This window comes from Equus przewalskii, chromosome X (assembly GCF_037783145.1).
Source record: "Equus przewalskii isolate Varuska chromosome X, EquPr2, whole genome shotgun sequence".
In the NCBI taxonomy this organism is placed as follows: Eukaryota; Metazoa; Chordata; class Mammalia; order Perissodactyla; family Equidae; genus Equus; species Equus przewalskii.
Window position 1 is genome coordinate 123,435,601 of NC_091863.1, and position 13,081 is coordinate 123,448,681.

At 54.5% G+C, this 13,081-nt stretch overlaps 1 protein-coding gene across 2 annotated transcripts; it reads left to right on the forward strand.

Annotated features, from left to right (window-relative positions):
- Positions 1 to 4,950: 4,950 nt before the first annotated feature.
- On the forward strand, positions 4,951 to 12,914 carry ATP6AP1 (ATPase H+ transporting accessory protein 1). 2 transcript variants are annotated; one of them, XM_070603685.1, is made up of 10 exons: positions 4,951 to 5,211; positions 5,460 to 5,586; positions 8,078 to 8,152; positions 8,420 to 8,613; positions 9,157 to 9,197; positions 10,040 to 10,125; positions 10,561 to 10,799; positions 11,407 to 11,454; positions 11,541 to 11,772; positions 12,039 to 12,914. In XM_070603685.1, the coding sequence occupies exons 1-10, from the start codon at positions 5,063 to 5,065 to the stop codon at positions 12,246 to 12,248; spliced, it is 1,401 nt and encodes a 466-aa protein (XP_070459786.1). In that variant the 5' UTR covers positions 4,951 to 5,062; the 3' UTR covers positions 12,249 to 12,914. The 2 variants fall into 2 exon arrangements, with proteins under 2 accessions (XP_070459786.1, XP_070459785.1); XM_070603684.1 differs by having other exon boundaries at positions 4,985 to 5,211; positions 10,040 to 10,155.
- The last annotated feature ends 167 nt before the right edge of the window (positions 12,915 to 13,081 follow it).

Sequence of the window (13,081 nt, forward strand, 5' to 3'; positions counted from 1 at the left end):
TGCAGCCTGGAAGAAGGTGCCACCCTGATGGCCCCCTGATCTTGAACTTCCAGCCTCCAGAACTGTAATAAATTATTGCTGTTGATAAGTCATACAGTCTGTGATATTTTGTTATAGCAGTAAAATTATAAAAAGCAGAGTGATTAGGTTCACGGTCACTGTGGTGGAAGGGAGAGGGAAGTGATGGGAGGGGAATGAGAGGGGCTTTTGGGGTGCAGACATTTGAGTTCTTGACCTGGGTGATGCCAAAGGAGTGTTTGCTGTAATAAGTCATTGCACTGTACATCTTTGTTTTGTGCACTATTCTTTTTCTGGTCAGCATGGGGGTCAGGCCAGTGTGGAGGGGTAGGGAGTGTGTAGAGTGAGGTGGTGGCCCCCTGCCCACCCCTTCACCTCATCCTTACCGCAAGCACAGTGTGGGGTGCAGGGGTTTGGGCAGCAATGTTCCAATGCCTAGTCACTCACTTTACGGATGTTGAAAGACTCCCATAGTGGCCGTGGTGGTCTCCTGATCCCTGGATCACAGCTATGATCCCTGGATCATAGTGGGGTCCTTGAACCAGGCACTACTAGTTCGTGTCCTGGCTGACAATGGGCAAAGAGGATTGCTTGTAAATGAAAGGGGGAGACTGAATAATTGTAAGCCATGATGCTATCTACCATGGCACCTGAGACATCCTGCATTCAGAAGTCATGAAGGGCCTCAGGGCAACCAACGGGAACAACGGAAGCGCTCCCAGAGTCTGCCAACGGGAGAATGAAGCCAGGGGTCGTGGGAGGCTCACACACTGGATTCTGCAGTGATGATGCAATACTCCCCAAGACCCTGCACAGGACTACAGGCAGGATATGCCACTCTATCAAGCTCAAGAACGAGCCTACTCAGCATTAGACCACTTAGGAGCATAGACATAAGTGGTCGACCTAAAAAAATAGAGAGAATGATAAACATCAAACTCAGGCTAGCAGTTACTTCCAGGAGGAGGCAGGAAAATGGGATTTGGGGGACACAGATTCCTGCCAAGGAAGTGGCAGTGGTCTGTGAAGTCCAGGGTGGGATTCTGAGGGCACCTTTCATTGTGTACTTCATATACAGGTTACACATGTCTATGTAACATAGATGTCATTTATGGAGCACCTAGATATAACACATATTTTGGTATGTGTCCAACATTATATTAAAACCATTCAAGAAGACATGGGGGTGATGAGGGCCCAGAAAGATTTTCATGAAGAAATGCTTTCACCCTGAAGATGAAGCCCCCTGACAGAAGGTGCTTGTTGGTGCTGTCACCAGCTGGTGAATGACTCAGCTTAGACGTGACTTCTTGGTCAAAGCAGCCTCAGGCGGGTGCCCCTCTCTGTGCCTCCCTGCCAGCCCCGAGTTTCCCCCTTTTGAACATCCATCATCCTGTGTCATGACCTGCTGTCCTGTGTCTTCTAGACCAGATTCTGAACTTGGGGGGCGGGTTCCTCTGACAGTGCCTGGCCCATAAGAAGTACTTCAGGAAGCCTCAAGGGTCACCACTCCAGGGACCTCAGGCAACTTAGGGGAGAATAAAAGCAGCCACAGGCGAGTTTCTCCCCGAAGGATGGAAGTGTTTCAGCAAGAGACCGCTGGCCAGCAAGATCACACTTGCGAGAAAGTCTTTGCCTGGAAACTTTATTTTTTTTTATGTTTAATTTTTTTTAAATTTTTATTTTTAAAATTTATTATTTATTTATTTATTTATTGAGGCAGATTAGCCCTGAGCTAACATCTGCTGCCGATCCTCCTCTTTTTGCTGAGGAAGACTGGCCCTGAGCTAACATCCGTGCCCATCTTCCTCTACTTTATACCTGGGACGCCTACCACAGCATAGCTTTTGCTAAGCGGTGCCATGTCCGCACCCGGGATCCGAACTGGCAAACCCCGGGCTGCTGAAGCGAAATGTGCGCACTTAACTGCTGCGCTACCGGGCTGGCCCCTTGAAACTTTATTTAAACGGTGCCCTTTGTGTTCCTAAGTTTGCCCATGGCCATCAGCTCCTCTTGTCACTCTGTGTCATGGCTCTCCTGGTCCCCAGGGCCTCCATCCTTTCCTTTGACAGCTTCCACTTCTGCGGCACCATTATAGAACTTTCCTTCCAAAATTGTCCCCTGCTGGGTCTGTCCTGGACCTGGAGGACTTCACCCATGCTGCGATGAGGTTTGGGGTCCTCGTTTCTTTCCCCACAGGGCACTGGACCCAAGCAGGCTCTCCAGGACTTCAGTGAGTGACTGAATGACTGACTGAGGGAATGCCACTGGGCCCCAGGCCACAATGAGAGCAAGGGCCAACCAAGGGAAGGACTTGAACATGCGGTGGACCAGTCCCTCCTTTCCCTACCCACTAGCTGCCCAGGCTCCAACTTCTCCCTTCAAATGGTCCCAGGGCACCTGCCTCCACCCTACCATCATGCCAGCCAGTCAAATCCCAGTCTCAGACCAACATTGAGGCACCAACTTCTGCAGTCTCTTTGGCCCTCTCCACCCCTCCAGCACCCTGGCCAAGCCCTTGTCATTCCTCTCCCAGACGACAGCAACAGCCTCCCGCTGGTCTCTGCTGCCACTCTTATCCCCTCTCATCTGCTCTGCTCACCACAGCCAGATTGGCCTTTAAAATACGAGTCAGATCACGGCGCTAGGGCTTCAAACTGCTCCAGGGCTTTTGGGGATACAGCAAGCTTCAGCACAAATTTCTCCCCTCAGCTGGCCTGGACACTGCCACCTGGGGACCCTACAAACACCCTAAACTTAACTGTCCCCAAGAGACCTCATCTCCTAGTCCCCAACTCAGAGAGACCCTAGAGCCACCTTCAGCCACTGTCTTCTTCGACCATGTCCTGTCAAGCCCACCTCCTCTCTCCAGCTCAACTGCCACGGTCCTAGACTGAGCCACACTTGTGACAAACCCGACTACAATCCCATAAGCCATTTCTCTGACAAGCTGAAGTGATCAGTGAGCCGTCCGCTACACGGGGCTGGGTGAGAGTTATTGTGTCCATGGTGTGGTGGCTCCCAGCATCCAGCCCCTCCTTCTGGTATGCTTTTCTGCGCTGCACTGAGGGCTCTGCATGCAGACTGAATTCTGCTAATGAGAGGCACGGCCCTGGGGGTGGTAGTTTTCTTCAGCAGTCTTCTGGTTCAAGACACAAACGTCCTGGTGTTTGAGAGGCAGGGGTGGCAGCAGCACTGGCTGGGCACATCGTCCCAGAGTCCAGTCATAAGTGCCCAAATTTTTGCAACTACAAATGGTGCTGCAACGGCCCCCTTGGTATGTGTGTCTTGTGCTCAGCTGAGTATTTCTGTTGAATGGATCCCTAAGAGGGCAATCACTTGGTTAAAGGGCATACACATTTTATAGTTTGTTCAACGCTGCCAAATTATCCTCCAAAAAGGTTCTACCAGTTGATACTCTCACCACTGTGGAGGTGAGATTCTATTTCCTAACATCCTTGCCAACAATGGGCATTATCAAACTGTCTTCTCCCCATATTTTTATTATGGAAAATGTCAAATATATAGTGTATTAGTTCCCCAGGGCTGCCGTGATAGATTACCACAAACTGGCAGACCTAAAACAACACAAATTTATTCTCTCCCAGTTCTGGAGGCTGGAAGTCCAAAATCAAGGTGTTAACAGGGCCATGCTCTAGGGAGGAATACTTCCTTGCCTCTTCCAGCTCCTGTGGCTCCAGGAGTTCCTTGGTTTGCAGCTGTATCATTCTAATTGGTCTCCTGTCTCCAGCGTCAATTGGCCTTCTTCCTGTGTATCTTTGTCTAAATTGTCCTCTTCTTTTAAGGACATCAGTCACTAGATTTAGGGCCCTCCTGAATCTGGCATGACCTTATCGTGATCACATCTGTAAAGATGATTTCTAAATAAGGTCACATTTACAAGGTCTGGATGGACATGAACTTTCGGGGGACACCGTTCAACCCAGTACATATAGCAAGGTCACAAAAACCTTACAGCGAGCACCCAAATACCTATCCTCTCGATTCTGCCACTCACATGTTAGTGTCATTGCTTTATCACACACCTATCTCTGTACCTGTGCTGCTCTCCATTTAATTTGGTGCATTTCAAACTAAATTGCAGACATCAGTTCATTTTCTCTTAAATAAATCACTGTATATACTTAACAAGAGCTCCATATTGGGTTATTGGGTTTTTGTTTGTTTGTTTGTTGCTAACAGTCACCAATCTGAGAAAGCAAAAATGGTATAGAAAAAGATGAAAGTCCCCCGATTCGTTTGAGGCAGTGCCTCCCACTTTCTGATTCTAGCTGTCACTCTCTTTCCTCACTTCAAAGCAAACTTCGAGAAAAGACAATCCTACACCGTGTCTCCACTTCCTCAAACTGACATCGCTCTTGCCAAAGTCTCCAGTTGTTGCTAGGTCCAAGAAACAGTTTTCGGTCCTCATCTTACCTGCTTCCGGGCAGCAGCTAACACTGACATTGTTAATCACGGTGTCCTTGAAAGCACGCTTCTCCCTGGGTTTTCCCCTTCTTTGACACTCTCCGATCTCTCCTCTGGAACCTCCTCCCTGCCCGCTGTAAGGGCTAGTGTTACTCCGGACGCTACCCTGGGCCCTCTGCTCTCCTCACCTCTACCAGGGAGGGTCAATCTGCAGGAAAAAGAAACCACTCTTGCAATTTTAAGTGGAAAGAAGATTAAAACAGGGAGGGGCGAAACTGTGCGTGTGGGAACCCGTGGAGCGGAGGCCGCTCGGGCCCCACTAAGCCCCGCCCGTCCTACCAGGTCCCAGCGGGCGGTGCCCGCAGGCGGGCGGTGGGAGGTGGCCGAGCTCGGCCCCGCCCCCTTTTCTATTTGGAGCGTGCGCGCCTGGAGACACGTAGAGCCAACCAGTGAAACGGGGCGGCTGTGAGTGACATGTACTTTGTCCAATCACCTGCGGCCCTGGAGAGCAGGCCTGAGCCCGGGCCAATGGCGGCGCGGGGCGGAGCTCAGGCGGCCGAAGGTCACCTGATCTGCGGCGGCAGCGGTGGCCGAGGCAGTGGAGGCCGAGGCTGTGATGGCGGCGACAGCGGCGGCTCGGGTGCGGGCGGGGACGCGGCGGGCTCCTGAGCCCTGGCAGATGCGGTGGCTGCTGCTGTTTCTGGTGGCGGAGGCGGCGGCGGCGACGGAGCAGCAGGTGCCGCTGGTGCTGTGGTCGAGTGACCGGTGAGCGGGACGAACCGGGGCGGGGCGGGGTGCGCGCCGAGGCGGCTGAGATGCACTCGCCCGACTTCAGGGCTGTCCTCGGCGAGCGGCAGCGAGGCCCAGAGGGGAACTGTTCCTCGCTCGGCGGCCCATAGCGAGTCAGCTCCGGGTCAGAGCTCCGGGCCCCTTGCATCGAGCTAGGAGCACACGGGCCTCGAATCTCAAGCCATGCACCCCCGCTTGACGGCATCTCCCCTGTCTCCTGCCAGAGGCTTGTGGGCTCCTGCGGCCGACACCCACGAGGGCCACATCACCAGCGACATGCAGCTGTCTACCTACTTAGACCCCGCCCTGGAGCTGGGCCCCCGAAATGTGCTGCTCTTCCTGCAGGACAAGGTGCGCCCGCCCCAGCCCTCTCTCCCTTGGTCATCAGGAGGCAGGCAGGCATCCTCCCCCTAGGACACTAAGGCCCATCTGACATTGTCCCACCTGTTAGGGAGGTGTGGCGCCTCTCTTGGGAAAGCCTGTAGGAGAGTGTTCAGTGGGAATGGTGAGGGCCTAGAAATGGCACCCACTTGATTGGGGGAAGCAGGGAGTCAGAGGCCAGATGCCCACTGAGTGCCCAACACTTATCTGACCTACTCTACGTGGTGGGGATTATTGATCCTGTTTATAGATGGGAAGACTGATGCCCAAGGAGGGCAAATGATTTACCCAAGGTCACACAGCTAATGGCAGAGTTGTGATTCTAACTGTAATGATCATAATGCAGATAATAAAAAAAATTATTCTATGCTGAATGCTTTATATGCACCCTGCTAAGCCGATGTCATTATCTGCATTATTACCACAACTAGTTCCAGCCTGGGTCTGTCAGACCCCTCAGTTTGCGCTCTTAACAGGCACACTGTTTTCCCTCCCATCCAGGTCTCTGTCCCCAAAGCAGGCCCATAGACCATGAGAAAATTCTAGGGCAGCGTAGGATTAGTGTTTCGGAGGTTATCCAGCCTCTGCTTGTCCCTTCCTCATTGGTGGTCTGTATGGCTCATTCCCCTTGTGGTCTTGCTCCTTCGCTCTGTGGGCAAGTGGTGGTAGTCATGCCGGCCTGTAATCCTTCCAGAAGGTGGTAAATAATAGAGTCAGACTGGAATTCAGTTCTAGTTCTACTACTTACCAGCCTTTGGACGTGTGAAATAATCTGCAAATGCCAGTTTCTGCATCTGTAACTGAAGACACTACCTCCATCAGGGGGCTAGGAGGAGCAATTCCTTTTTTTAAATTTTTAACTTTTTATTTTTTCTTCTCCTCCCCAAAGTCCCCCCAGGTACATAGTTGTCTATTTTAGTTGTGGGTCCCTCTGGTTGTGGCATGTGGGACGCCGCCTCAGCGTGACTTGATGAGCAGTGCTAGGTCGGCTCCCAGGATCTGAACTGGTGAAACCCTGGGCTGCTGAAGCAGAGCATGGGGCTGGCCCCTGGAGCAATTCTTGTAATCCACATAAAACATCTAGCTGCGGTCCCCCGTCTTATGGCATTCATTCACTCATTGATTTGCCAAGTATGGACTGCCTATTATGTACCAGGTAGTAAGTGTTGGGGACATAGCAGTGAGCAGAAAAACCTCAGCCCCTGCCCTGGGGAAGCTGACATTCTCGTGAGGGGGACAGGGAAATGCTAAGTTGGTATATGATATAATGTCAGTGCTATAGTCCTTAGAGAAAAAGGAAATAGACTAAGGAGACAGTGACTGGCAATGCTGTTTAAAATAAAGGGGCTCGGGCAAGGGCTCCCTGAGGAGATGATACCTGAGCAGAGACCTAAAGGGAGGGAGGGACGGAGCCATGTGGCTGGATGGGGGGAGGGTGTTCATAGCAGAGGAAACAGCAGGTGCAAAGGCCCTGGGCAAGGAGCGCTCTTGGGTGAGCCCACAGCAGAGCCGCTGTGGCTGGAGTGTAGTGAGTGAGAGAAAGGGATAGGAGATGGTCAGCCACGTAGCTAGGAGATGAGGGGGAAATGGTTGCTTGCAGTTCTAAATGTGGCAGGAAGCCCTGGGTGATTTCGAGCAGGGAGTGCCATGAGGACACCATGGTGGTCCTTAGGCTTTCAGAATGAGAGCCCAGGCAGCCAGACAGGCCAGATAGAGGCCAGACAACATCAGGATTCTTGCCCAGAAGGGAGAGGAGGCTGGGCAAGTGTGTATACTAAACAGAAGGAGGTTAGGGAAGCTGATTAAGATCGCCTCTGGGCTTAACTGGAAAAGCCAGAGGAAGCTGGGAGTTGGGTTAGAGGGGCAGGAGTTGAAGGACATCTCTAGGTTGCAGAGGAAAAGAGATGGGGTCAGGGTTACTGTGGTCCAGCGAGCTCAGACTTCAGTGCTTTCTCCAGCATGTTCCAAGATCTGCACCTTTCTCTCCCCTTCCACCAAAACCAGGTGGGGAGGGGGACTTCTCATCCTCCTTTGAAAAGGGTCCTGTCCAGCCTGGACGGAGGCAGCTCTAGCTGTCGCAGCTGGCACACAGGTTCTCCTTTTCTCTGACTTTCGTGCCGGGGGCATGCCACACATGCTCCTGGCTGCCCTCACCCCCGCCCCACCGCTTCCCTCTTCCCTGCCCAGTTCCTCTTGTCTGCAGGCAGGCAGCTGACTCTTACTCCTGAGGTTCCCGCACGTCAGCTGACTACCTTCTGTGTTTTCTCACTCTGCCGGGAGGCTGCTGGCCAAAAAAAGAGAACCTTCCATCCACTCCCCACAGCCACGGCCTCAGTCACTCTTGACCACACCAAATCTGACTCAAAATGAGATTTTGCTGGCCCTGCAAATGCACAGGGAAGGTGTCTGCCCCCTGCCCTGGCCCAACCTTCTGAGGCCGTCTTTCCTGCTTCCCTACTAGCTGAGCGTTGAGGACTTCACGGCGCACGGTGGTGTGTTTGGGAATAAGCAGGACAGTGCCTTTGCTAACCTGGAGGTAAGAGTCCTCTCCCAGCCGTGGCCTGGCCATCCTTTGCCCCTCCCCCAGCGTAGTAAGAACTATCCCCTTAGTAACCATAGCGGCTGGCTTTGAGGGTAGCAAGGCCTAGGATGTGGGGCGTTTTCTTTCTGACCTGGAATGAGACCCCTGTGTGGGTGGATGGGGTGTAGCTTGCCAGAGGAGGACTGCCAGAGAGGTTTGGGGGCTGGCCCAGGCCCACTGGTCCCTTGCTAACTCATTTTCCTGCCTCTCCCCTGCCCCCAGAATGCCCTGGACCTGGCCCCCTCTTCTCTGGTGCTTCCCGCTGTTGACTGGTATGCGGTCAGTACTCTGACCACTTACCTGCAGGAGAAGCTTGGGGCCAGCCCCCTGCACGTGGACTTGGCCACCCTGCGGGAGCTGAAGCTCAATGCCAGCCTCCCGGCCTTGTTGCTCATCCGCCTGCCCTACACAGCCAGGTATGGCCCAGCCTCCAGCCTCTGGGCCCAGAGAGCAGCAAGACCCTAAGCTCTGGGCTCTGGTAGCACAACTCAGCCAAAGATGATAGTCCTCCTATTCTCCCCTTGAAGCCCTTCCAGAGGGTGCCCTGTATGGCTAGAAGAGGCGGGAAGGGCCTCTGGCCAGGCTGTGACTCAGGAGTCAGTGCCTGGCATTGAGCTAGGCCTGTCAGGCCTCCAGAGACAAGGCAGAAGTGGGCCCTGCTGGTGGGGAGCCAACTTGCCTAGCCAGGACCCATTCATGGAGTAGGTGGCAGGGACTTGAGTGGGACTGTGAAGTCGGGGGAGAAGGGGCAAGGGATTCCAGGCAGGGCAATGAGGTGAGCAAAGGTGCAGAGGGAGGAGTGAGCATGGCCCCCAGAGCCCCCACTAGAGTGTGCCCCCGCTAGAGTGTGTTCAGTGAGCGGGGCTGGTGGGGAAGGACGGGGGCCTGAAGGGAGGCGGCCTGGAGCCATGGAGAGCTGTTTGGATTGTGGGGGCTCACCTGCTCTGTATCTTCCATAGCTCGGGTCTGATGGCGCCGAGGGAAGTCCTCACAGGCAATGGTGAGTGAGGTCAGGGAGGGTGCACAGTCTCTGTCCTCCCCCAGCCCTGGGCCCCAGAGAGCTGGCCTGCAGCTCCTCAGCCCCTCCTCATTCCCAGGGAGGACCTCTGCTTCTTGGAGCACCTGGCAGCTCAGCAGAGAAATGCTGGCCCCCAGCCCTCGCCCCTCTCCAGCTGGGCTCTGCCTGGCAGAGGTGTCAGGACATCTCGGGGCCCTCCATGTGGGAACATGTGGAGCCAGTTTCCATTCAGGCAGCGTGAATCCTAGAGTTTTGGGTTTAATAGACCAGCAGCATTTCAAAAACAGTTCTGAGGACTTGTTTTCTTTTTGCTATAAAGGACAGTCACCCCATGGAAAAGTCTTGGAGACCTTCCGCAGGTGGATTTGGAGTTTTCTCCATCTCTGTGTCTTTTCTTGTTCCGCTTAATTAGGGCTGGTATTAGGGAGTGGACGACCGAGGGCCGCAGGTGTCCAGGGGAGGCTGGGGGTAGGTGGGATGAGAAGCAGCTGCTGTTAGGGATCCTCAATGGAAACTGAAAACAGTGGTGAAGGTTGATGGGAGTTGGCTCTGCAAGGGTCTCAGTGTCCCACCACAGAGGACATGCCAGTTGCCAGAGGTAGAGGGACTTTACAGTGCAGACATCTGGTGGTCCCCACCTCAACGAGGTGATCCCACTCAGCGCCATCAAGAGGGGGCACTGAAATGGCGTGTGGAAGGTCACAGCCTTGCCTCTGCTGGCTTCTGCTGTGCAACGACAGTCACGTGCTTTCTAACAGGTGTAGGGAGCGTTGCTGTAAGCACTGCCTATGACCTTGTTCTCTGCTCTCCCTGTTGTCCCTTAGATGAGGTCATCGGGCAGGTGCTGAACATGCTCAAGTCTGAAGACGTCCCGTACACAGCAGCCCTCACTGCGGTCCGCCCTTCCAGGGTATATGCCTTTCTGCAGGGGCTCTGGGAGGTATGGGCAGAGGCTGTGTCGTGAGTCGGCCTGGAGGGGCGATGGCTCCAAGTGGAGTGCCTTGGGGAGGCCCGCTTCTCCCCTGGGCCAACATCGGGGGGACGAGGGTGAACCATAAAGTCCTGCTTCCTCCTTCCAGGCAGGAGCTTTCCGTCTGGCCTGGCAGCCTTACAGGCTGGCATACGCAGACAATAGTCCAAGTGTTCCCAAGTTGGAGGGACTAGAAATTTCACAAAAGCTTAGGGGCCAGCCAGGGAAAGCTTCCTGGAGGAAAGGCCTCCAAGTATGACCCATGGGACTGCAGATGGTGGAGGGGGTGCCCAGTGGAGACAGCGGAGACAGGCCTCTTGGTTTGGGGCCCACTCCCAGGGCCATTGAGAGAAGGCTTGTGGGCTGTTTCTGCAGGTGGCCCGTGATATAGCCATGGTGGCTGGGGGCCTAGGTCGCCAACTGCTGCAAAAACAGCCAGCATCATCTGTGATCCATCCCCCTGTGAGTTACAATGACACTGCCCCTCGGATCCTGTTCTGGGCCCAAAACTTCTCGGTGGCATACAGGGGCCAGTGGGAGGACCTGACTTCCCTCACATTTGGGGTCCAGGAGCTCAATCTGACCGGCTCCTTCTGGAATGATTCCCTTGCCAGGTAAGAGCAAGCTACCTGCCACTATGAGTGGGTGTGTGTTGGCGGGGGTGTTCACGGGGAGGATGCAGCTGGTACTGTGGGATGGGGCTGATGGAGGGCTCTTGGAGTGGGGGGTGCTCAGAGTTCTGCCTCCCCATGCCCTCTAGTCCTTGGCTGGGACCTTGGTTGTTAACACTTCCCAATCACCTGGGAACCTGACGCCTCCTCTTTGAGCAATCTCAATGTGACTCCATGAGGGCACATACCAGGCCTGAACCAGCTCTGGGGCTCCTCTATCCTCCCTGTGTGGCAAGAGAGACAGTCCTCACCCCCAAAGCCCAATTCGGGTACCTCAGCGACTCCAAGAGGGAGCTGAAAGGAGGGGCAATGGGCTCGAGGGAACCAGAGGAAGGAGCCCTCAGTTGGAGGCAGGGGACCTGCATGCTGGTTCCTGACCTAGAATGTGGCAGGGCCTGAGTTTTCCCACCTGTCAAGTCGGGGTGCTGCCTCTTCAGGTGGCTGTGCGGCCGCAGGGCAGCTTAGGTAGGAGTAGATCTGAGGAACTTGCTCTAAGATGTTCAAGGCCCTTGCAGAGCCTGATGATGTGTCTCTTACTTTGGTTCTGCAGGCTGTCGCTGACCTATGAACACCTGTTTGGTACCACGGTGACATTCAAGTGAGTCTGAGGGAGTGGCTGAGTTGTGGGTGGGCTGGTGTGGCCCTGGCCTACCCAACTGTCTGATACCCCGTGGCCTCCCTCAGGTTTATTCTGGCTAACCGCTTCTACCCCGTGTCTGCCCGGCACTGGTTTACCATGGAGAGCCTTGAGATCCACAGCAACGGCTCTGTTGTCTCCTTCAACGCCTCCCGGGTCACGGGGCCCAGCATCTACTCATTCCACTGCGAGTACGTCAGCAGTATGAACAAGAACGGCAATCTCCTTGTGCCCCGCACACAGCCCTCTCTCTGGCAGATGACACTTCAGGACTTCCAGGTAGGAGTGGGGAGCAGTGAGAGACTGAGTCTAGAGTCGGGGAGCCCAGGCTGGAGGTCGCAGGGTACTGGGAGAAGGCGGAGGGAGCAGAGGCCTGAAGAGTCCCAGCATCCTTTGGGTTTGGGTTTGGGCTCAGGAATGTAGTTGAGAGTCTTGTCCCCACGGTGCTCCTATCTCATGAGATTTGGACTACCCACTCACTCGGGAACCCAGCCCTTACTGGGCCTCCTTCTACGTGGGGCTATGTGGTTCTTTCTGTCCCCCAGATCCAGGCCTTCAACGTGACAGGTGAGCAGTTCTCCTACGCCAGTGACTGTGCCGGCTTCTTCTCCCCTGGCATCTGGATGGGGCTGCTCACCTCCCTGTTCATGCTCTTCATCTTCACCTATGGCCTGCACATGATCCTCAGCCTCAAGACCATGGACCGCTTTGATGACCACAAGGGCCCCACCATCTCTTTGACCCAGATTGTGTGACCCTGTGCCCACGAGGGGTTGGGGGCATGATGGTGTCCAGGTTGTTGTTTTCCCACTCCAAGGGACGCTGGACCGAAGGGCTTCCCCTCTTCCTACCATAGCATGAACCCGCAGCTCCCCTCAGTCTGTCTTGCTCCCTGTTCAACTGAGGGGCTTTCCTGGGGCTGCCCATCCTCCATCTCTACCAACAAGCTATATATATTCTGCATTGATAGTAGACAAATCTCCCAGGCTTGGTCGTTGTGAGGGGAGGGGACATGAGTTCTAGGGCCCTTCCCCCTTCCCCTTTTTCCTTATTTATTCTCATCTCTCCACCTTCACCCCTTGCTGTTTATAGTGCTTTTGTGTAGCCAGTGCTCCCTCCCCAGGCTTTATGGAGCTCCCTGCAGCAGCCAGGAGCTGGAGGTTCCCTAAGTTTGGTGGGTGCGGAAGTACTGTTTAACTGTCTGTCCCACTTGGCTGGCGTTATTGCTTTTTGATGATGTTATGCTAACAATAAGCAGTACACTGGGGTTTATTTCTGTGGCCTGACAAGGAAGGGACCTTCACGGCGGGTGGGCTGGGTGTGAACACTGAGTTTCTGGCATGTCCCCGCCAGGAGTACCTGGCAGGACCTTGGGGTACTCAGTGGTTTCCTTCCTAATAAAATAAAGACGGGTTGCCATGCTTGGGCCTCTTGTCACTCATTTCTGCACTGGTCACGAGGGATGCGCTTGGCTGAGGGCTGCGGGAGGAGGCGCCCGGATGTAGCTGTAGCCGAGCCAGGCCAAGGGAAGCAGGAGGGCCTCGCAGGACCCCTGCGGGCTGCCTCTCTGGGAGCCAGGGCAGGCTGA